A 20114-nucleotide genomic window follows, 5' to 3' on the forward strand; every position below is an offset into this window, starting at 1 on the left:
CTCCTTCGGGAGTTTTAGTTAGTTTGACATTCGGATCGAGTGGCATTTTGACAGGCGTGGATTTGGACATTCCAAATCTGTCCAAGATTTTTCCCACATACTGATTTTGTGTTAAATGTATTGTGCCCTTCTTGAGATCCCTTTGAACTTCAAATCCCACTATTTGTTTGAGTTCTCCAAGATCCGAGATATCAAACTTTTGGCCAAATTCTCTTTTGAATTCTGCCATGGCTTCGTCATCTGAAGCTAAAATTAACATGTCTACGGTTGGCGACCAGGAGCAGGTCTGTATTTTTAGTTCAGAAGCATGATGTGAGGGGTGTTAGGGGGTTTTGGCACCGCTTCGCTAATGCGTGACGACTGCCTGCAATATATTTTTCTGTGTACCATCTAGTAGTACTACTGTGACGTAGCCCTTCAGTATCTACAACATACCGATTTATTTTCACAAAGGGCGAAAGGGTTTGTTTGTCCTCTGTTTTCTTGTGTTTTTATCAAGGAACTCAGACGATAAAATTTTCTCACAGAATCAGCGCGCAAACGACAATGATGAATTGGAATCACACCAACTCCAATCTAGGCTGTCCCTTGTCTCGAAGAGAAAGCGGCTCGAATCTTCCAGCGTCTCTACCACGTACAACAGTGCAGCGCTGAGTGGTTTAACCAAAAGTTCAGCAGCTCCCCGATATGAAGTACTCAAAAGTGCTTACAGGCCACCAGTGCGGCCAGTGGCCGCAAAGTTTAACTGGTCGCGAGACGTTGAGATGGTAATTTGCAACTTTACCAGAACGACTGCCCGATATATTCAGGAAGGGCCAGACAGTGGTCAAGTCGTGATGGAAGCCTCGAGAAAGCGAGAAGTAATCGAGGTTGCCGAAACGTCTCTATCTGAGGAAGGTGGGGCTGGGTTCATCGGAAATGGCTCAACAAAACGGGGTATATATGTAAGTTCCTGATCTTACGTTCACGTCAAGAATTTGCTGGTTGATCATAACATTTGTTCAGGCCAGGTTCGAGGGACAGGAGTATGTTATAACAGTACCAATCGACCTTCAGATGTCCCACTGCGATGTCCAGGACATTCTTGAAGCCGAGTTTAAACTTCTGTGTCTTGGTGATTCCTTCAAAATTGCGTTCGATGCTCATGCATCGAACAAGGGTGTGGTGACAATTCCCAGTACATAATTTCCACAGCATCCGACGATTTATAATACTTACTGGCTTTGCAGAGTTTTATTTCAATTTCAAAGGTGCGATTCTAGGTCGGATTATCCCATCACCAACTTCGAACAGCCGCCCACTTCCCTATCTCAACTTTTTGGCCACGCCTCTTCTTCCATGTGGACCCGTTGATGCACCTGTGAAAAAGTTTACTGGAAATGGAAGCATTGGGGATGCGGATGACCATATCACTCGTGCAATTCACGCCTTTGCTCACTTTTCCGTTCTATATTCTCAGGAAAACCTTCTGTTCTGCGACCTTCAAGGTAAGATACCTTCGTGTTTCTGTTCAAATGGGGTTATTACTGACCATATTTCCAGGGGCTCTCGATATCAAAGGCCACATGTGCCTCATCGATCCCCAAGCTCACACGTAAATCATATATCATCCTCGTTTATTCCACGTTCTCACGTTTTCATAGTTCGTCAGCTGCTACTGGTCCGAGGCATTACTGGGACAGAGGACCGGTTGAGATCGCAAACTTTCTAAAGCAACATCAGCCTGCATGCGGAAACAACTGGATTTGCAACGCACTAAACCTCGACAACTTAGTTTTTGAGCCCAATGATGACATCGCCCAGTCTGAGTCCCCACCAAAGAAACGGCTGGCTGCTAAACGAGGAAGCCTTTCGTTTATCACCAACCCTGACACTTAATTTTGAACGCTTAGAATTTCTTGTAATTTACGGCCTGAGTTCCATGTATCTTAGATGATTGAATGCATGACTTACCCGAAGCCTGGACTCCCTTGGAGTGCCATCATCAGCCTATCGGATTCTCTTGGCCGTTGGTTCACAAGCATCGTATGCCTCGGAATCAAGTGCCCTCATTTCAATCGGCATGCACCAACCCTTCTGCCGCATCGAAGTGTGGTCCTGCTATTGTTCAATGTAGCTATGATGCAAAAGCGCAATTTCACTGACCATAAGCTAACCTTCTGCCGTGCAGAAGTATGGCTTGCTATTGTTGAATGCAGCTGCCGTGCAAAATCAAACTTTACATGCAACTTACTCCCACATTGCGACAAGTAAGGTTCCACAGAATGCATCGATTTTTCTTGTAAGAGCCGAGATGGAAGGGTGTCGCAAGTTTGGCAGAGAAAAGATGTAAGCAAAGAACTGAATAAAAACCTCAGATCCCACAAAGCATACCATCAACCCTTCAATGGCTCACCCAAGTCGAGTTCGCTGCCCACCCGGCGCACAATATGGTGAGGACCACATTTTTGCGCAGCCACAACAACGGGAAATGATTCAAAATAGATGAAATCATCGTCGAAATTGACGATGCGACAGGATGCATCCATCTCATCGGTTATACACTCCTGCCGCGCAGCCCAAGGTTGGTGAGCCACATTCAACAGAAGTTTTGTTTGATAAGCAGCCTACCCAGTCAAATTATCCACTTGATGAACGGGGGTGGCAGGCATCCATTGCGCTTCACATCGGACAATGGGGAGGGCAGGGGAGACCAGTTGAATGGTGGTGGTGCTTCCGCTAACAATCACGGCTGCATCAGCCAAAAGAATTAGATACTGCACTGTTGACATTGCTTCCACACCAAGCTTTGAATTCATTACGATATCTCAAGTATGTATTGTACTTCAAAATTCTATCACGCTACGGAAGAGGTCAGACATTACGATGTGCGACTTTCTGCATTGTCTCTATTGCGTGTGGCCATTGATTATTTTCGGTGTTCGGAATTCCGTAGAATAGATGGTGGTTTGAAATATTAGACAGTAGCGGGGTTGCATGGACATTGCGTTCACGCGAGTGTTTATTACCGTCAGCTGCTTCAAGGGTATGACTACAAACCGTGCCCTGGTATATAATAATTCCATGTGGTGTAACGGTCTAACGGGCTGCCTTCTGTGTGTAACGTGAGGTGCGCCTGATTCCTGTAGCCGCGTGTTCGATTCCGGGTCAGTGATGAACTTCCTATTATTGTCCCTGTCAGGTATGTCAAAATACATTTTTTCACCTTATAAATGGTGACCACTTTCCCTTGCCTTTGAGGCATACAATAACATTGCCAGGTTATTTTGGAGTAAAATGGGCCAGACACTATTACTTCAGTGTAATCCTGGCAAGCTCGATTTATTTTCAGAGTTTACCACGACCACAAGTTCCTAGGGTAATAATGTATATCTGTGTCACATCACGCAAGGCCTCACAAAGTAGGACCCCAGCATGCTAAATTTAGTTCGAAGAGAAGAAAAGATAGACCTGCTCCTGATCGCCAACCGTACATGTCATCAACGTGAACTCCGATGATGATGAGGTTGTTCCTGATGTGCCTAATATAGACACATTGATCTGAGAATAGCCGCGTGAAGCCGAGTTGAATGAAAGTCCTGTTTAATTTTTCATTCCACACGCGTCCGGATTGTCGTAGTCCATAGAGTGTTCTCTGTAATAATAGTACTGAGTCCGTGCCATCCTCGTATCCGGGGATTTGCTTCATGTATATTTGTTCTTTGAGTTCACCATTTAGGTAAGCTCCCACGACGTCAACAACGTGGGCGACTAATCCATATGATGCGGCGATAGCTAATAATAGCCGCAAGGTATCGAGGCGCATCACTGGCGCGAAAGTCTCAAAGAAATCGATTCCGGGGATTTGTGAAAATCCCTTTGCAACTAATCTTGCTTTGTGCCGTACAATTTTGCCTTCCGCGTCGCGCTTGAGGCGGAAAACCCATTTGCAATTGATGGCCACTCTATCTTTAGGGATTTTCACCTTGATGTATGTCCCTAGATTCTCTAATTGATGGATTTCCGCGTCCATTGCCTTTTTCCATTCAGGCCAATCTTGACGGGATCTGGCTTCTTCAACATCTCTTGGATCGTCATTTGCATTCAGCGCTTTTTGTGCAAACATTGCATAATCACAAGTTTCCATGTTTTGCACAAAATGAGATTCTTCCTCTGTAAGGACTGGTACTTGGTGTTGCCATTCCTTAGGGCCTCTTGCCGCAGGATTATTTAGAAATCTGTAATGGAAAGGTGATTTCTCGGCAACACGTGTAGACTTTTCCCGTGTTGGGAGTGGAATTTTTGATGGCTTCGGTGTTTCCTCGGTTGTACTATTTTTAGTACTGATCTTCTCATCAGGAAGTTTATCGTCTGTTGGAGGATTGATTTGCTCATCATTCTCCCCCTCAATCTCCATAGGACGATTAATCGGAATTTCTACGTCATCATAGTCACGTATTTCCGTGTCTTCCTTTGAGAAGATAACATTGCGTGAAGTTAGAATTTGGTTGCCGTTCCAATAACGGTAACCTTTAGTACTGTCGTCAATGCCAACAAAAATGAATGGGCGTGATCTGGGGTCAAGTTTTTTATTTTTCTTGTCTTGTTGTAAAACCCAACATTTGCGGCCGAATTCTTGTAGATTTGCAATATTAGGTCTCTTGTTCCAGAATACTTCGTCAGGAGTTTTATCGTCCCTTAAGGCACGTGTGGGGGAACGATTTCGGAGATATGTAGCATATTTGACAGCTTCTGGCCAAAGATAGTAAGCCAGATGTGGATCTTGTGAATGTAACATGGCGCGCGCCTCCGACACTACAGTTCGGTTTCCGCGCTCTGCAATTCCATTCTGTGAAGATGAGTAAGCTGCTGTGACCTCGAGAAATATCCCATTATCCAATAGATATTCTCTGAATTCTTCTCCAATAAATTCTCCTCCCCCATCAACTCTAAGTTTCTTGAGTTTTCGGCCTGTTTGTGTTTCTACAAATGCCTTATACTGTTTAAACTTAGATAGCGCCTCTGATTTCTTCTTAAGGAAATAGCGCATTGATCGTCGTGATTTCCCATCAGTAAACGTGGCAAAATACTTTTCTCCCCCTATTCCGGTTGTTTGAGCAGGTCCCCAGAGGTCGGACACTGTTAAATCACCAATCTCCGCTATCTCTGCTTTGGATTCTTGCGGATATGGTGTAAGGTGTTGCTTTGCGAGTATACACGCCGGGCATTGTTCTGTTGCTGGAACACTTTCATCAATTTCCATGCCGGTAACCATCCCTTTTGACTTCAATTGTTTAATTGAAGCCATATTCAAATGTCCCATAATTCTATGCCATTCATCCCATGTGTGTGCGCTTGTTTTTATTGAATAAGCGTGGTCTTGTTTGGTTGGGACTTTCACATCCATCAGGTACAGATTTGAGATCTTGGTACCTTTTGCCATGATCGTCTGATTTGGTGCCTTGAATCTCACATCCTTGTCCGTAAATAGAACTTGTATCTTGGCGCCCGTAACGCGCCCGAGTGAAATGAGATTATGCGGTGCTTTTGGGACATATAGCACATCCTTTAGGGTAATCGTGCAAGCTTTTCCATCAACATTAGAGATTAGCTTCACAGTCCCTATTCCCGTGACTGGCTGATTGCCAAGTCCTTTAACAAAATGATTTGATATTGGAGCATATTCACTAAAATAGCTCCTCTGCGTCGATATGTGAGAAGTGCATGCTGAGTCCGCTAACCATGCGTCACTAGGCACTGAAATGAATGCCATGTCGGGTGAGCTATCAATTCCTGCAAAAGCGAAATCATCAATGACTTCATTTGCACGTGCTCCCCCAAATTTGGACTTCTTGTAATGCTTCTCGTTTGATTGATCGTTTGGTTTTGATCGGCAATCTGCCTGTATATGGCCACGTTTGCCGCATCCAAAACATGTTATCTTTGAACTGTATTTTTTCTTGCCCCATTTGGCAGCTAGGGCGGTATCTTCGGTGCCCTGAATCTTGAGCCGTCTGTCGTGCTCAAGAATTCTGGCTATGAGTTGCGGCGCATTTGTAAGCGCAGATGAATCGATAGATGAAATGTAATTATTCCAGTTATCGGGTAACGATGTAAGTAGAATAATAGAGAATTCTGAGTCCTCTATTTTCTGTCCGAGATTTTGCAATTCTTCCTGATAGACTCTCAGGGTCCTGAAGTGGTCTTCAATGCTAGTGCCATCCTCGCACTTAGCCCGAAATAGCTTTCGGCGGGCAAGGACTATTCCTAACGGCCCTTGAGCTTCCAATAGACCCTTTAGCGTATCCCAAGCTTCTTTCGATGTTTTTGCGCTAGATACATAAACCAATAGTTTATCAGCTACCCGCAATCTTATCGTCGATAAAGCTGTCCGGTCCTTCTTATCCCATGCTGGTTTCTGGTTGACGTCTGATGGCGCCGTTCCGGGATCCACATAGTCCCATAGACCCTGATCTGTCAAGATGTCCATCATCTTGATTTTCCATACCGCGTAATTGTCCGCGCCTTTAAGCGGTTCAATCCGGTAAACATTCGATGATCCATTATTGGTCTCCATTTGCTGCTATGTAATTGATAGGGTAACGTGTGATAGGGTATCGTGTATGATAAAGTCTGTGATGTGGTGATATAGCGGTATGATAAGGTTTTGTATAGTGTGTGTAGTATGTTTAGGGCTCGGGGCCCATAACCTGTTGGAGCAGCGAGTACGAGGGGTAGTGGTTGAGTGAGAAGGTAATGAATTCGGGGACTCTCAGTCCCCCTTATATACTACAAACATATGTAACTAGAATGTACTACAAACTACTATAACTATCTACAGTGTCCTATATGAGACTAGTACGTGCGCGTATGCACAGGATCGGCATACCGGAGTTGCCGGTCCGCCTCGACTATTCAACAGTCTGGAACTGAATCCCTGCGGCATCCCGCGATCAACGCCGCAGCGCCTTCCCTCCGAGTCTTGGGGACATCAAGGGATGACTCAAAAAGATGAGAGGTGCGAATTGTACTGACGTAAAAAGGGTCACATATATGAGGAAACTGCTGTCCGCTATCTTGACGTGAGGCAATACAAGATTTCTCGCTTTTATTTTGTCAAAAAAGTAGCTTGGCGTGCTCTGCACAAGCGTGGCTGGCTGCGGCAGTCGCTCTCAACCCGCTCCAGGTCGTCGTTGTGTTCTCTCCCACTGTGTCCCACAATGCTGCTCTTCGTAGGTACCCATTTTCCACCTCATGTTATTCTCAATGCTCATAACTTCCCCTTCCCATCAAGCTGCACATCGGTATCTTCTGGTAATTTTATTTGTTGTGGTGGTGTTGTCGGTACATTCGTAATCTAAGCATTCCAACATGAATTTCTTTTGAGGAACTAGTACAAAACTATCTATGTTTTTTAGAAATAATTCTAATCTGCGCCCCAGATAGCCCTTCAGTGTTTTGCAGCTGTTTTTGAGAACGAAGTCTACGCAGTGTCTACGCGCTCGATTGCGTTGCTTTCAACTGCCACAGGCCCACAACTACCTTGTTTGTCTTTTTAGACCTCGGCATCGAGGTAGTTGGCAAGAGAAAATGAGATGGCACAGGTAAGAAACAAGTTAGACACAAACTTTATGTATACGAGAGCGGCAAGAGACAAGTAGTAAATGCAGAACGTTGAGAGATTATCGGGCCCTGGTATCATAGTTGTGGGAATATAAAAGGAAAAAGAGTAAAATTCCCAAAAAGGAAAGAGGGAAAAGGAAAAAAGGAGGGATTTGTTAGTACTGCATCACTTCCCTATGATAAAAAAATCCAGAAAATCCCCCAAAAATAGGTTGTATACTAAATTGCATTAGGGCTGTGCACTATATTCGTAAGTGACAAGTATTTTCCTGCTTACAGAGTTTCGGGATGCCAAAAAATTTTGCAGCTGCATATAAAATAATATTTTCCAATTATCAATCAGTAATCAACTGCCAGAAAAAAACCTAGCATGTTTTCAATGCACAAAAGGCAATCAAAGTCCAAATTGAGCCCGAAACATCCCATCAATGAAGATTTTCAAAAAAATATTTAATGTCTTCTACTCTTTTGGGCACCAGTTGATACTCATTTGTTTTGGTTATCCAAAATTTACAGGCTTTCTGAGGGGGTATATTAGGGCTTCAAAGCTAACAGTTCAGACTGTCTTCTAGTCAACCTGGTGGGAGTGATAACCAGAAGAAAAAAATTCTAGACTCATTTTGGGAAAAACAAGCCAATTTGTATATTAAAATCTCCTTCAAGCTGCTACATATTCTCTACATTCATGCAGAATTTTGAAGAAGATTGAAAAAGCTCTAGATACAGTGAATCTTTGTCAAAATGTGCAGATTTAGCGAAAAACTACCCCACTGAATGATACAGCTGTTCTTCGTGTATCATGCAATAGAAACACATTCAAATCTTCTGAAACTTGGAGGATGCATAAAGTTTGAACTGTTACAGTTTCATGTGCAATTTTTATAATATGAAATTGTTTTATTGAATTTAAATTCAGTCTATAAGAATTTGCTGAATTATTCAATAGTGAATGATTGCACTTTCGAGGTATTTTCTGAAATATTTGGCTGCTTTGGGGTGTTACAATACAGTGGTAAAATTCATGAGACTACTAGAGGTTGTAACAAGTGGAGAACTAAAAAATGGTGAAATTGCAAAATATGAGACAAGGCAGACAGGTGTGAGAACTATTTACCGGATTCGATAGCAGCTGCTGTCAATTTCTGTTTACAGAATTTTTTGATAGCAGCTGCCGCTTTCGGATTTTTTGATAGCAGCTGCTATCAATTTCCAAATAGGGAATTTTGATAGCAGCTGCTATGGGCCACAGGTATGAGAACTCCGCCGATTATCGCACCTCGCACTTGCCTCACACATAAAAATAGCAAGCAGCGGTTTCCTGGTATAGGTGACCCTGACCAGGACCTGGAACGTAGCCCTCCCACCCCCCTGGATGTCTCGGAGTTTTCGGCTGTAAGCCCCTTGGTAAAAACGCGAGGGTATCCTGGTCGAAAAGATACTTGTCAGATGACGCAGGATTGATGAGGGCGAGAATATATATTGTTCAGCCTTTTGGAGGCCATTCAGAACCAGGGTCTACCCGGGAGATTGAGTCTGCCTCGATTACAGGCGTCACCTCAAGGATAGGCATTGACATCACTACAGGCGGCGTTTGGACTGTGGGGTAAAGTTCGGATGTGAAATGACGCGCAGGCCTATTGGAAAGACCTTGAATTTCGGATCGACATTGCCTGATAAGAAAGATGTTGTTGTTGAATTTTTTTCGACGCCCCAATAAGTAACACCTATAGATAGGAACGACACTACGCAGAAAGTAGGCGATGACTGTGTCTCAGCCTAGGCAGATATCTTACATCATGGATATGCCTCGTGTTCAATCCGAAGCTCCTGGGTGAGAAGCCTGATAATCGTGATGATTTGGCCAAAGGATGTAATAGAGCGAATTTGAAAGAGAACCTGGTAGCAATAATAGCCCTTTCCCGATCATAAGGTGCCAAACACACTGATTCCGCAACAAAGGCAAAGAAAGACCTTGCCACTGAAGCAAGGATAAAAGCTAGAAACTAGGGCCTAGAGCACATGGAGTGGATGACCATTCGAGAGCAACACAGTCAGGGGTGGTTGGACGATGCTTGTAAGCCTTGAGGTGACCAGGTGGCAGGAGGTGACCAATTGCAAGAGGTGACTGAGCAGAGATGAAGGGAGAATTATTTATTAGCTAACTACACTGCATACAGACCTTCCGGAAATTCATGTCCACGTGTTTTTTTTTGTGAAAGAAATAAAATAAATCGAATAAATGTAAAAATTGCTACGCTGTCGTGTTCTCGCTCTGCAATGGATTTCTGGTGATGGTTTACCATTATATTAGTGCAGATATGAAGGGAGAGAGACCTCCAGTTCATAGAATTAGGGTGGGACACCAACGAACTTGCTGCCACCCTCGGTGTCCCGGCAAAAAGAACTGAGCCATACCAGCAGTTTCTGCCAATAATATCGGCCCTTCTGTACCACACTTATTGTTCGGTGCCAGCAATGTTCCACCGGGAGAGAAAGCGAGTGGATTCCAGAGTCAACAGGAGGCTTTAAATCTTTCGCGAACCAATCTCGGCACCGGCCAACATTCGGATTCTCACAATTTGGGCAGCAAATCCCACAACCGCAAATCCAGCAGTTCCAGCAACAGCAGCAACCTCAGCCTTCCCTCTTCGGACAATCTCATTCCACGCCAGGTACCTCGTTCGGTGCAGCTCCATCCCAGCAACAACCTCAATCTTCCCTCTTGGGACAACCTCATCAACCTCAGCCTCCCCTCTTCTATGCAACCCACTGGCACGGCATAGTCAATCCGAAATCGGTCATGGACATCGCACACTCATACAAAAATATGGACGCATACTGTTTGGCGAGTACCCTGTTCTCCATGCCTTGTTTGAGAGGGGTGCCCATCTGCACCCTGTCTGCCCTCACTTGGAATCACAGATGACCCAGACGACTGGACCTATCATATGGCTCACATCCTGGCTCCCAACATCCTCTGAATGTGACCGCCAGCCTCTCCCTTCTGCTCCAGGAGGCGCAGGAATTTGAGACGTTCATTTATGGGTTCATTGTTGTCAGAGTTGTCGGACATGGTGACAGATGGTAAAGGGACGTTGGGACACCCGGAAATACAGATCGGTAGGCTAGTCGCGTACGCTGTACGGTCGGTATAGACGATGCCAGTAATTTTCACATTTATTTGATTTATTTTATTTCTTTCACAAAAAAAAACACATGGACATGAATTTCCGGAAGGTCTGTAAGCAACTCAGGTAACTGGAAGTTATGGTGTGCATAACGGGCACTTTCTGTGATGAAAAAACGTGACCCGCCACACAACACGTTGAAACACCTGTATCGTGCGCACTCATCCGCATCACATTACCGCCAATGCTACCCGCCTCCAACGCCCTTGACAAGCTCAAGGTGCACCCTGTATTTTGAAACCCTACCGTAGATGGTGTTGTGATATTCACATGCCAAGTTGCCAGCCACCTTAAACGCGACATCCTCCAACCACAACCGATCCCTCGAAATAACTCATCAATTCTGCCCTCCGCCCATCACAATCTTGGAGCTTCTCTGGGAATGTCTACCAATGACATTGATGATTGTTGGGATCTATTGCAAGATTATGTGTGGGAGATACCTGGTATTGCTGCTTACATCAAGGGACTTTCATTTGTTCAAACAATCAGATGGCCATGTGGATTGAGTTGAGTAGATACATTCATTTGTAAATGGAATCACTTTTCTTATAAAATGTAGCTGCAATATCCATATACCCGCCTCAAGGGGGTGCCGGCATTGAAAAAAAAGACCCAGGGTCGATTTTTTTTTAAGTCGACTTGAGATGGACTAACTAACTAACGTAATCAGGAACATGTCTATATATAGTAATATGACATCATTTGTGAGTGCTTCCCCTGTGTCTTGCACAAGTCATGCAGGCAAAATTCCGGGGTGCTTGCACATGTTCCACACATTTTAGATGGAACTAGGCAAATAACGTGAGTTGGAAAATCACTCAGTTCTCATAATACAATGTACTAACCCAGTGTGTCTTGCACACCTTGTTTGCATATGAGGATTTGATGAGGATACACAGCTACCACAGATTGCGAAGCCCTCCGCATCAAGGGCAGGTGGCTCCATCTCAATGGTGTAATACATAGAATGTGTGAAACCAATGTTAGACATACTGTAGATTTTAGGATATTGTTGGTGAACGGTAATTCAAGTAATGTCAAAAAAATGCCCAAATATGGCAGGAATTAATGAATATCTTATATCACGGTGCTTGATGGCCTCTATTGGAGCTGTATTCCTCCCAGTACATTCTGTAGTTACCATATTATGCTGCAAGGTACTCAACTTGATGATTGAAGGCCTTCTGCCCAAGGCATCCTTTTTTTTTTTTCACAGCCTGCGGCTGGACTAACTAACCGGGTCCCGGTACGGGATTCCCGGGCCGGCACCCCCTTGACCCGCCTGATGAACTCGTGAACTAAGCGCTAAAGTAATCACGTGATGACGGCGGAAACTGCCGCCGTAAACGATCGCCGTAATTACGGCGCCGGAATTTCCAATGTACGAATGCCCTCCGAAATATCACACGACCAAATTTGTGACACACGTGGTTCCGAGTTCGTGCTAAAATTACATAGACCGCAACATGAGTCTACCTTGTGGCCTTAGGTGAGGGCTGTGAGAAAGAGAGGTTTCATATAAGTCTACACTGAGGTGAGCTCCTTCGCACAACTACCCCTACCACGATCAAGCCCCCCCCATTCCCTAAGTTTTCGATGGGTAATGAAGTATCCACTCCATCGTCCAATCCCCAGATGCTTTCAAATGCTCAAAATGTCAACATTGCAGACGAAAGTACTTTGAATGCAGTGGGAGGCAGTGTTTACAACGTATCCATCGATACTGTTCACAATTTAGAGCCAGCCCCCGACGGTGAGTTCTCAATCGCTCTACACGATTAACAAGATTCCGATAAAAGCTTCGAATCGGCTTTTGGCAGGTAAGTACCGACTTCAAGTTTATGTTACCCTCCTATTGAAATAGTTGTCATGCAGGCGGTAATATGCGAAAGAAAGGTACGCCTCCGATGCCCCGGTAATTATCGCACCAAAGAAGTTCTCAACTTTCGCTCTTGAAGGTAGCGCACTGGCATATGGAATATTCGTCGACGACAAGAGCACAGTTCAATTTGAGGGGAAGAATGTGATTGACATCGCTGGGTTTGACGAGTCCTATGGGATAGCCGTGAAAGGTGCCAGCAAGGTCGATATGGGAGCTGGAAGTACTACGAAGATCCGCATCGACGGAAATCTTGTTACCTAGGAGATATGTGAGTCCAAACAGTAACTTCAAAAACATTCTAACTTGGTATTCGTCTCATAGATATATAGAATCATCTGCATTCCCCTTACTTCGCGTCACGGCATGTAATAGTGTAACAACTGGATATGAACCTCACTGAGCAGCTCGGAACCTTAAGAAGTTCAAGTTCAATCCAACAACTTAAATTAGAAATCGTAAAAAAAGAAACGGGTCAAAGGTATTTTCCGGGTTTCTATTTTCCTCACAAAGCGGAAACCAATTAGAAGGTTTTTTTCCGGCGGAGTGGTTGCGGGTACGTCTGACTCTTCAATAATGCACATATGCAGTGGCTGATGTGGTGAGTTTATACAGGTGCCGATAGATGTTGCTCTCGCAACTTGGACAAGGACCCGCTTAGCACTCAGTCCGGATCCCCGAGAAGGTAAACGTTGAACGAGCAAAACGAGAGCCTTATGCGAAGTAGGGAAGCCTGCCGATATGCGCCTTACTCCTCTTGAATTTTGGAAGTAAGCCACTGTACAATACTTAATGTCTTTCTTTGCTGAATCTTCATCTGAAGCATAGGCGGTTGAAGGGGATGGGAGGCAAGTCCGCGAATTATCGATCGACAACTCAGCCTCTTTGACACTCTGGACCCCTCAGATCAAAAAGGACTTCCATCCGATCACACATGTAGAAGTTTGTGCTAAAATTAGCTCGCAACATGACCATGTCCACCTTGTGGCCTAGGTGAGGGCCGGGAGGTTTTGTTTAAATCTACATTGAGGTGAGTACCTTCGCACAACTACCCCCTACCACGTTGGAACCCCCCGATTCCCGGCGAAGCTTTCGATGGGCGATGAAGTTTCCTCCAGGTCTACTCTCTCGCAGATCCCTTCAACAAATTCCCGAAACGTCAGCATTGCAGGCGAAAGTACTTTGAGTGCGGTGGGAAGCAGTATTTACAACACATCCATTGATACTGCCCACAATTTGGAGCCAGCCCTTGACGGTGAGTTCTTGATCGCTCTACAAATTAACGAGATTCCATTCAAAGCTTCGAATAAGTTGGGAATTTTCCGCGAACTATTAGTCGTCCCTCTGATGCCCGGCTGCGCTTTGCTGATACCAAGAAGAATAAATTTTGGGTTACAATCAAGAATTTTCTGCCTCGCTGCTCTATTCTTATAGCTGCCGTTGTCATGATTTCCATAGGAGTGGCACGTAAGTGCTGACTTCAAATTCACGGTAACCTCCTATTGAAATAATTGTCATACAGGAGGTGATACCCCTTTGATTATCGCATCAAAGCAATTCATTAAACTCTCAATTTTCGCGCTTAAAGGTGGAAGCGCATATGGAATATACGTCGAAGGCGAAAGCACAGTTCAGCTCCAGGGGACGAATGAGTTTGACATCACTGGGTTTGACGAGTCTTATGGGATAGCCGTAAAATGCGGCAGCAAGGTCGACATGGCAGCTGGAAGTACTACAAAGATCCGCATCGACGGAGATCCCGTTAGCTAGGAAGACATGTGAGTCCAAACAAAAACTTCAAAAATATTCTGACCTAGTATCCGTCATAGAGAGGATCATCTGCATTCCCCTTACTCCGTGTAACAGGCATCTTGGATATGAATCTCAGTGAGCAGAATTACAAAAAACGGGTCAGAGGCATTTCGGAAACCAAAGCTTAAATACAATCCATGATTGAAACCGAGATAATTATACATGTGATGTGGAGAGAAATTCCCAAAAGTCCAGACTGCGTGTATATGAAGAATTCACACATCCTAAGCAAACCGCCTTGACGGATTGCGCCTCACGAGCCGTACATTACGAAGATGCCGATGAACGATTGGAGTTGCCTTGAACAGGCTTCCGTTTCTTTTTCAGACGACTTGGGGTCCGCGGACGAGGAGGAGGCGCCGTTTCAGGAGCTCGAGGAATGGGTGGGATATTGATAACAGACGTGGAGGCCCCCGCCTTCGGCGACGAAGGGAACGGAACAACCGATTTTACGGGCGCCTCTTCCAACGGCAGCCAGCTCTGAGGTGAAGCAGGCTCGTCTGGAATCGGATCCCTGCGGCATTGCGCGATCAACGCCGCAGCCCCTTCCCTCTTCGACGCGTGAAGGGATGACTCGGGAAGATGGGATGTGCGAATTGTACTGGGATGGAAGAACGTGAGGGTATCCTGGTCGAAAAGATACTCCATCAAATTTGGGCGCTCGTCGGATGACGAGGGGTCGATGCTTAAGGCGAGGATGTATATTCTCCAGCCTTTTGGAGGCCATTCGTGACCGTAATCTACCTGAGAGACTGATTCTGCCTCGACTACGGGCGTCCCCGCAGGTATAGGCGTTGCCATCGCTACAGGCTGATTTTGGAATGTGGGGTAAATTTCAGATGTGGGGCCCGGATGGCTCGGGGCTGATGCTTGGCTGTAGACTGAAGCTTGACTGATGACAGACGCTTTGTGGCCGATAGTTACAGGAGGAGTAGGCATCTCCGGGATGGGACTTGGGATTCTGATGTCTTTCGTTCGTCCGGACAATGTACGGGAACGTGCCGACATCGGTGGAGGTGTGGGTGAACTGGTTTCTTTTGTTGTCGGCCTACCTCTTGGGAGAGACTTCGGAAGGGTTGTTTGAGAGCGCTTAAGAGGAGGGGGACGAGGAGCCTGAGGGGCGTTTGTCATGCTGCGCCTTGCAGGTGGGTTGTATGGAGCCGGATCAGTGGTAGAGATCTTCCGTCTGTAGCGCGCTTGGACATCATCAGAGAGACTCGAGACGATATCAAAGAGGGGTTGTACCATTGTTTTCACGACCACTGTAGTATCGTCTTACGGGCAGTAAGAGACCATACTCCGCTCCAGGGGCACTTTCATAAACCCTGCCGTCTCGGTCGCTGTAGTAATACTGAGCAGTATCCGCGTCGTAGCCAATCCGGACCATGCCCTCTGGCAATCTAGTGTCCTGATAATCGCTTTCAAGACAATAATCGTTCCGAAGATTGAGCTCACTCACCCCGTATGGATCAGCGAAGCGTCCCATCGCAACTCTGGACGTTGGTGGGGGGAGATGGGGAGGCAACGGCAGTGAGGGAAACGTTTGGCATCCCCACCTGCTGGAATCCTCACGATCTCCGTTACGGTGACTCTTTTCGATGACATAGACGCCATGAGGCCGATCGAACCTGACCGCTCTATCAGCCTACATCCCAGATTGGTTCTGAGCGGGAACACAATTTAGGAGATAAGGTTGAAGCAAGGCAGTACTGTTGATTCCATCACCCTCACAGTTTCAAGCTGTTCTGAAGAGCTATCAATCCATCGTGTTCGAACGTGGAGTACTTTGGCCACAAATACTAGGCTTGCAAAGCTCCCTTCAAAAAAAATAATGAACCTCAAAAAAATAAAATAAGTATAGGTCCAAACTCTCCAATTGATGCATGAGTTATTACCGTTATGAAAAAGCATCCTAGGTAGAACTGTAGGGAAAGTTTTGGGAAGAGGATGAAGACGGGTTCAAGAGTCACATGATGACGGAAAACGTCACGTCCATTTTCTGTCACTCAATTCTGCTCAATTTAAGCAACATTCTAGTCTCCGTTTGGTCGCTGTTCTCTGATACCAGGGTTTTCTCGACGCCAGAACTAGGTTAGTTGGCGTCAACTATCATGGAATCGCACTCACAATGACTGCGTATAGGCCTCAATGTCACTGCTGACGGCTGCAGTCTTGCGTCCTGGACCGTCGACTCTGAAGCACATTTCGTCGCGGGTAGGGCCGCATACGACGACGAGGAGTATTGGAGGGAAGCCAAAGACTGGAAAAGCGGCTAATGAGGCAGCGGGTACGTTCTCGCATCTTTGGTGTTGAGCTCATGCTCACACTTAGGGTAGGAAAAACCCAGGTACAGAAAGGAAAGGTAGTGGAGAGAGATTCTACGGGCCAAATTGTCCGCCAGAAGATGGCCAAGGGTGCTGGAGTGCGTGTCCGTGTCTGTCGAAGACGCGCAGCGTAGCTTATTTGTTTCGTCAGGCTTTCCGACCTATGTCGGCCTCTCAACTTGCGACGCGAGTAGCAAAAGCTACCAGTACAACTTCATCAGAACCGACATTGAACAAGCTTTTTGAACCTCCGACCTTGAATCCTCTCAATCTGCCTCTGTTCGAACCCGTGAGTACCCAAGTTTTTTTGTTGTCGTTCATCCTAACCTAGACATAGAAACCGAAAGCCATCAAAGAGATGGTTGGATCTGCGGCAGCGTTTGATCTTCCAGAGAACGACCCCTTGCGCATCTTTGGTTTACCCAAAAAAATGCTGTTGGAGGTAACGTCTTAGAGCGTCCAAGTGGCTCTTTGCTGAAAGCGCCCTGCAGTTTCGAATACTTTCCAAACCGTGCTCTGTTGTGCGCCAGGTGACCTCTGATGCAATTGACATGCTGGATGATGCAAAGACCAAGTCGAGTCTGGAAAGTCGGGTGGTTCTCAGTACGTCCCCTTCACCCCACCACAAGGTTCCTTCCATCAACATTCACTCTCTAGCTGGAAGACCGGGCAACGGGAAAAGTTTTTTACTTCTTCAAGCGGTTGAATACTGCATCGACAGCGGATGGATCGTCATCTACATTCCCCGTGGTAGGTCTTCATTGCCACACCGCACTACCTCCGCTCAACACTTCTCAAACCAACAGCAAAGAACCTTGTAAACTCAACGACGGCTTATGCATACGATCTCCGCACACAAACATACCTCCAGCCCGCATTCGCCTACCAAACCCTGCAAAGAATGCACACCGTCAACGCCCATCTCCTCGGTCAACTACAAATGCAAAACGACTTGGTGCTCGAGAAGCAAACCGTGCCAACTGGAACTACAATCTCCGACCTCATCCAGGTTGCAATCAAGGAAAAGTCAAAAGTGCACTCGCCCGTCATTCTGGACACGGTGATGAAGGAGCTTGAAACGCAGACCTTGTCCGTGTTTACTTTTAAAAGTAGAACAATTTGACTAACCTTTGAGCAACGACAGAACCCCAGTTCTCTTCGCGGTGGACGACTTCCAAGCTCTATATTGCAAGACCGAGTACCGTGATCCGCACTTCGCCCCCATCAAGTCTTTTCATCTCTCCATGCCCCGCCTGATAATGGATTTCGCCTCGGGGAAACGATCATTCGTACGCCTCCCCTCCTTTTTGTCGGTCCTCAACATTCACACATAACGTATCTATGTTTTTAGGCGAAGGGTGCCCTACTGGGTGCGATCACCGCCTCCGAAACTAAGTATGCTCTTCCGATCGAGCTCCGGGATACGCTGGGGCTGGGATACCACCATGCTATGAGCCCGTATCACAAGCGCTCTGAGGAACTCCTTGCATACGCCGAGGGCTTGACGGCATTCCCGGTGCCAGACAAGCTGACAGTGGCGGAGGCTGCGTCTCTTTTTGAGATTTGGAAAGATGATATGGCGGTAAACTCGAGTGAGTGTTTGTTGGTTCTCTTTGGGTGACAGCGGCTGACGGATGTGATTCTGACATTAGACACCTATGATGAGCTCTTCCTCTCAAAATACGTGGAGAGTGATGGGAATGCTCGCGATTTCGTGTGGAAGGGGCTCCTATCAAATATGTCGGCGTAATCTATCTATAATTTCAATACATGCTCGAGCTAGAAATTGCGTTATCAGTGACAGGCTGAAGATAAAAACCCATCCATTACAGTCAAAAAAAAAACTAGGAACATCCAAATTGTAAGTAAGTATTGAACATGGAAGAAAGTGGTAAAAAGCATTTAAGTGTAAAGACATTCATCACCTCGCCCCTTCTCATTTGAAAAACCATCATCTCAACTCGGCCCCAACCTGACCACTAGGAAAATAAGACCCACTTGGCCCAGGAGCACCGCCGTAGGCCATGGCGCTATTCGTAGGAGACGATCCAAGGCGTGGCTCAGCCGTCTTTTTCGGGAGGACCCAAGCAGGGGTAGACGAAGCTTGAACAGGGCTAGAATACCCGCCACTCGCCCGTCTAGCTCCATCACCAAGGGAGGTTCTAGGAGATGTACCGCCGGCCCCAGCCTGAGGCGAGCTCTGTCGTTCAGGTTGAGGATGTCCATGATCGTGGAGCCGTTGACCCGCATAGCCAGCGTCGTTCGCTGGTTGTTGTTGTTGGTACGACGCATGTAGGTTTTCGTTCGAGGCGACCTGGGCGCCATCTGCCTGCTGCTGAGACTGCTGCGCAGCGAACCCAGTCGCTCGTTGAGGACTACTAGGCACCGGTGCAGGTTCCGTCACTCCGGGGACAGAGATAAAGTAGACTGAACCAGCTAGATCCGTGCCTCCCATGGCGTAATACTGCGCCCATGCTTGAACGTTGGGATCAGAATACGTGGTGTTGGGATCGAAGACGTATGGAGGTCCCTGATCCGCAGGAGCGGCAGCAGCTGCAGTTTGCTGCTGTTGAATGGGTCCATCGTGTAACTGGTACCCTTGTTGGGGTTGCTGGGTGGGTTGAGCCTGCTGCTGTTGGATAGGTTGCGCCTGTTGCACGGGTTGCGCTTGCTGCTGAATCGGCTGAACCTGTTCGATGGGTTGGGCCTGTTGAACGGGTTGGGCCTGTTGAATGGGCTGAGTCTGCTGCTGAAGGAGCTGAGCTTGTTGAACTGGCTGCACCTGCTGCTGAATAGGCTGAGCCTGCTGAATCGGCTGCTCCTGCTCCTGGATTGGCTGCTGCTGGAGCGGCTGCTGCTGGACGGGCTGCTGCTGGAGTGGCTGCTGCTGGACGGGTTGTTGCTGGACGGGCTGCTGCTGGATTGGCTGCTGCTGGATTGGCTGCTGCTGGACGGGTTGAACCTGTTGTTGAACGGGTTGGGCCTGGATTGGCTGCTGCTGGGCGGGTTGAACCTGTTGTTGAACGGGTTGGGGCTGAATAGATTGAGCTCGCTGAATCGCCTGAATCGGTTGTTGCTGAACTGGTTGAATCGGCTGCTGCTGGATCGGCTGCTGCTGTGGTTGAATTGGCTGCTGCTGCTGTTGGATCGGCTGCTGCTGTGGTTGAATTGGCTGCTGCTGTTGGATCGGCTGCTGTTGGATCGGCTGCTGCTGAATTGGCTGCTGCTGTGCTTGAATCAGCTGCTGCTGCTGAATCGGCTGAAGCTGTGGTTGCTGAGCCGGTTGACCCTGAAGAACCTGTTGTG

At 46.7% G+C, this 20114-nt stretch overlaps 7 protein-coding genes across 7 annotated transcripts; 5 read left to right on the forward strand and 2 right to left on the reverse strand.

The window, feature by feature from the left end:
- Positions 1–227: 227 nt before the first annotated feature.
- LACBIDRAFT_332022 (uncharacterized protein) lies at positions 228–1878 on the forward strand (the record flags this gene model as incomplete). The annotated part of the gene is made up of 7 exons (XM_001886430.1): positions 228–284; positions 528–767; positions 810–944; positions 1006–1177; positions 1263–1487; positions 1543–1594; positions 1644–1878. 7 exons carry the CDS (start codon positions 228–230, stop codon positions 1876–1878), a joined length of 1116 nt encoding a protein of 371 aa, XP_001886465.1.
- Positions 1879–10127: 8249 nt separating this feature from the next.
- On the reverse strand, positions 10128–10675 carry LACBIDRAFT_332024 (uncharacterized protein; the record flags this gene model as incomplete). Its single annotated transcript, XM_001886516.1, has 2 exons — positions 10128–10371; positions 10560–10675. 2 exons carry the CDS (start codon positions 10673–10675, stop codon positions 10128–10130), a joined length of 360 nt encoding a protein of 119 aa, XP_001886551.1.
- A 222-nt stretch (positions 10676–10897) lies between these two features.
- Positions 10898–11304, forward strand: LACBIDRAFT_307970 (uncharacterized protein; the record flags this gene model as incomplete). Its single annotated transcript, XM_001886431.1, has 2 exons — positions 10898–11012; positions 11069–11304. The coding sequence occupies 2 exons, from the start codon at positions 10898–10900 to the stop codon at positions 11302–11304; spliced, it is 351 nt and encodes a 116-aa protein (XP_001886466.1).
- Positions 11305–12389: 1085 nt separating this feature from the next.
- Positions 12390–12936, forward strand: LACBIDRAFT_332025 (uncharacterized protein; the record flags this gene model as incomplete). Its single annotated transcript, XM_001886432.1, has 3 exons — positions 12390–12546; positions 12580–12613; positions 12690–12936. 3 exons carry the CDS (start codon positions 12390–12392, stop codon positions 12934–12936), a joined length of 438 nt encoding a protein of 145 aa, XP_001886467.1.
- Positions 12937–13767: 831 nt separating this feature from the next.
- Positions 13768–14693, forward strand: LACBIDRAFT_295359 (uncharacterized protein; the record flags this gene model as incomplete). The annotated part of the gene is made up of 4 exons (XM_001886433.1): positions 13768–13927; positions 13984–14140; positions 14259–14450; positions 14502–14693. 3 exons carry the CDS (start codon positions 13768–13770, stop codon positions 14440–14442), a joined length of 501 nt encoding a protein of 166 aa, XP_001886468.1. The 3' UTR covers positions 14443–14450; positions 14502–14693.
- A 58-nt stretch (positions 14694–14751) lies between these two features.
- LACBIDRAFT_307973 (uncharacterized protein) lies at positions 14752–15970 on the reverse strand (the record flags this gene model as incomplete). The annotated part of the gene is made up of 3 exons (XM_001886517.1): positions 14752–15680; positions 15730–15892; positions 15944–15970. The coding sequence occupies 3 exons, from the start codon at positions 15968–15970 to the stop codon at positions 14752–14754; spliced, it is 1119 nt and encodes a 372-aa protein (XP_001886552.1).
- A 1192-nt stretch (positions 15971–17162) lies between these two features.
- On the forward strand, positions 17163–19056 carry LACBIDRAFT_192736 (uncharacterized protein). Its single transcript, XM_001886434.1, has 7 exons — positions 17163–17250; positions 17300–17411; positions 17466–17558; positions 17615–17897; positions 17953–18097; positions 18160–18400; positions 18461–19056. The coding sequence occupies exons 1-7, from the start codon at positions 17167–17169 to the stop codon at positions 18556–18558; spliced, it is 1056 nt and encodes a 351-aa protein (XP_001886469.1). The 5' UTR covers positions 17163–17166; the 3' UTR covers positions 18559–19056.
- Positions 19057–20114: the final 1058 nt, after the last annotated feature.

The sequence above is a fragment of the Laccaria bicolor genome, genomic scaffold (genome assembly GCF_000143565.1).
Source record: "Laccaria bicolor S238N-H82 LACBIscaffold_38 genomic scaffold, whole genome shotgun sequence".
Taxonomy (NCBI): Eukaryota; Fungi; Basidiomycota; class Agaricomycetes; order Agaricales; family Hydnangiaceae; genus Laccaria; species Laccaria bicolor.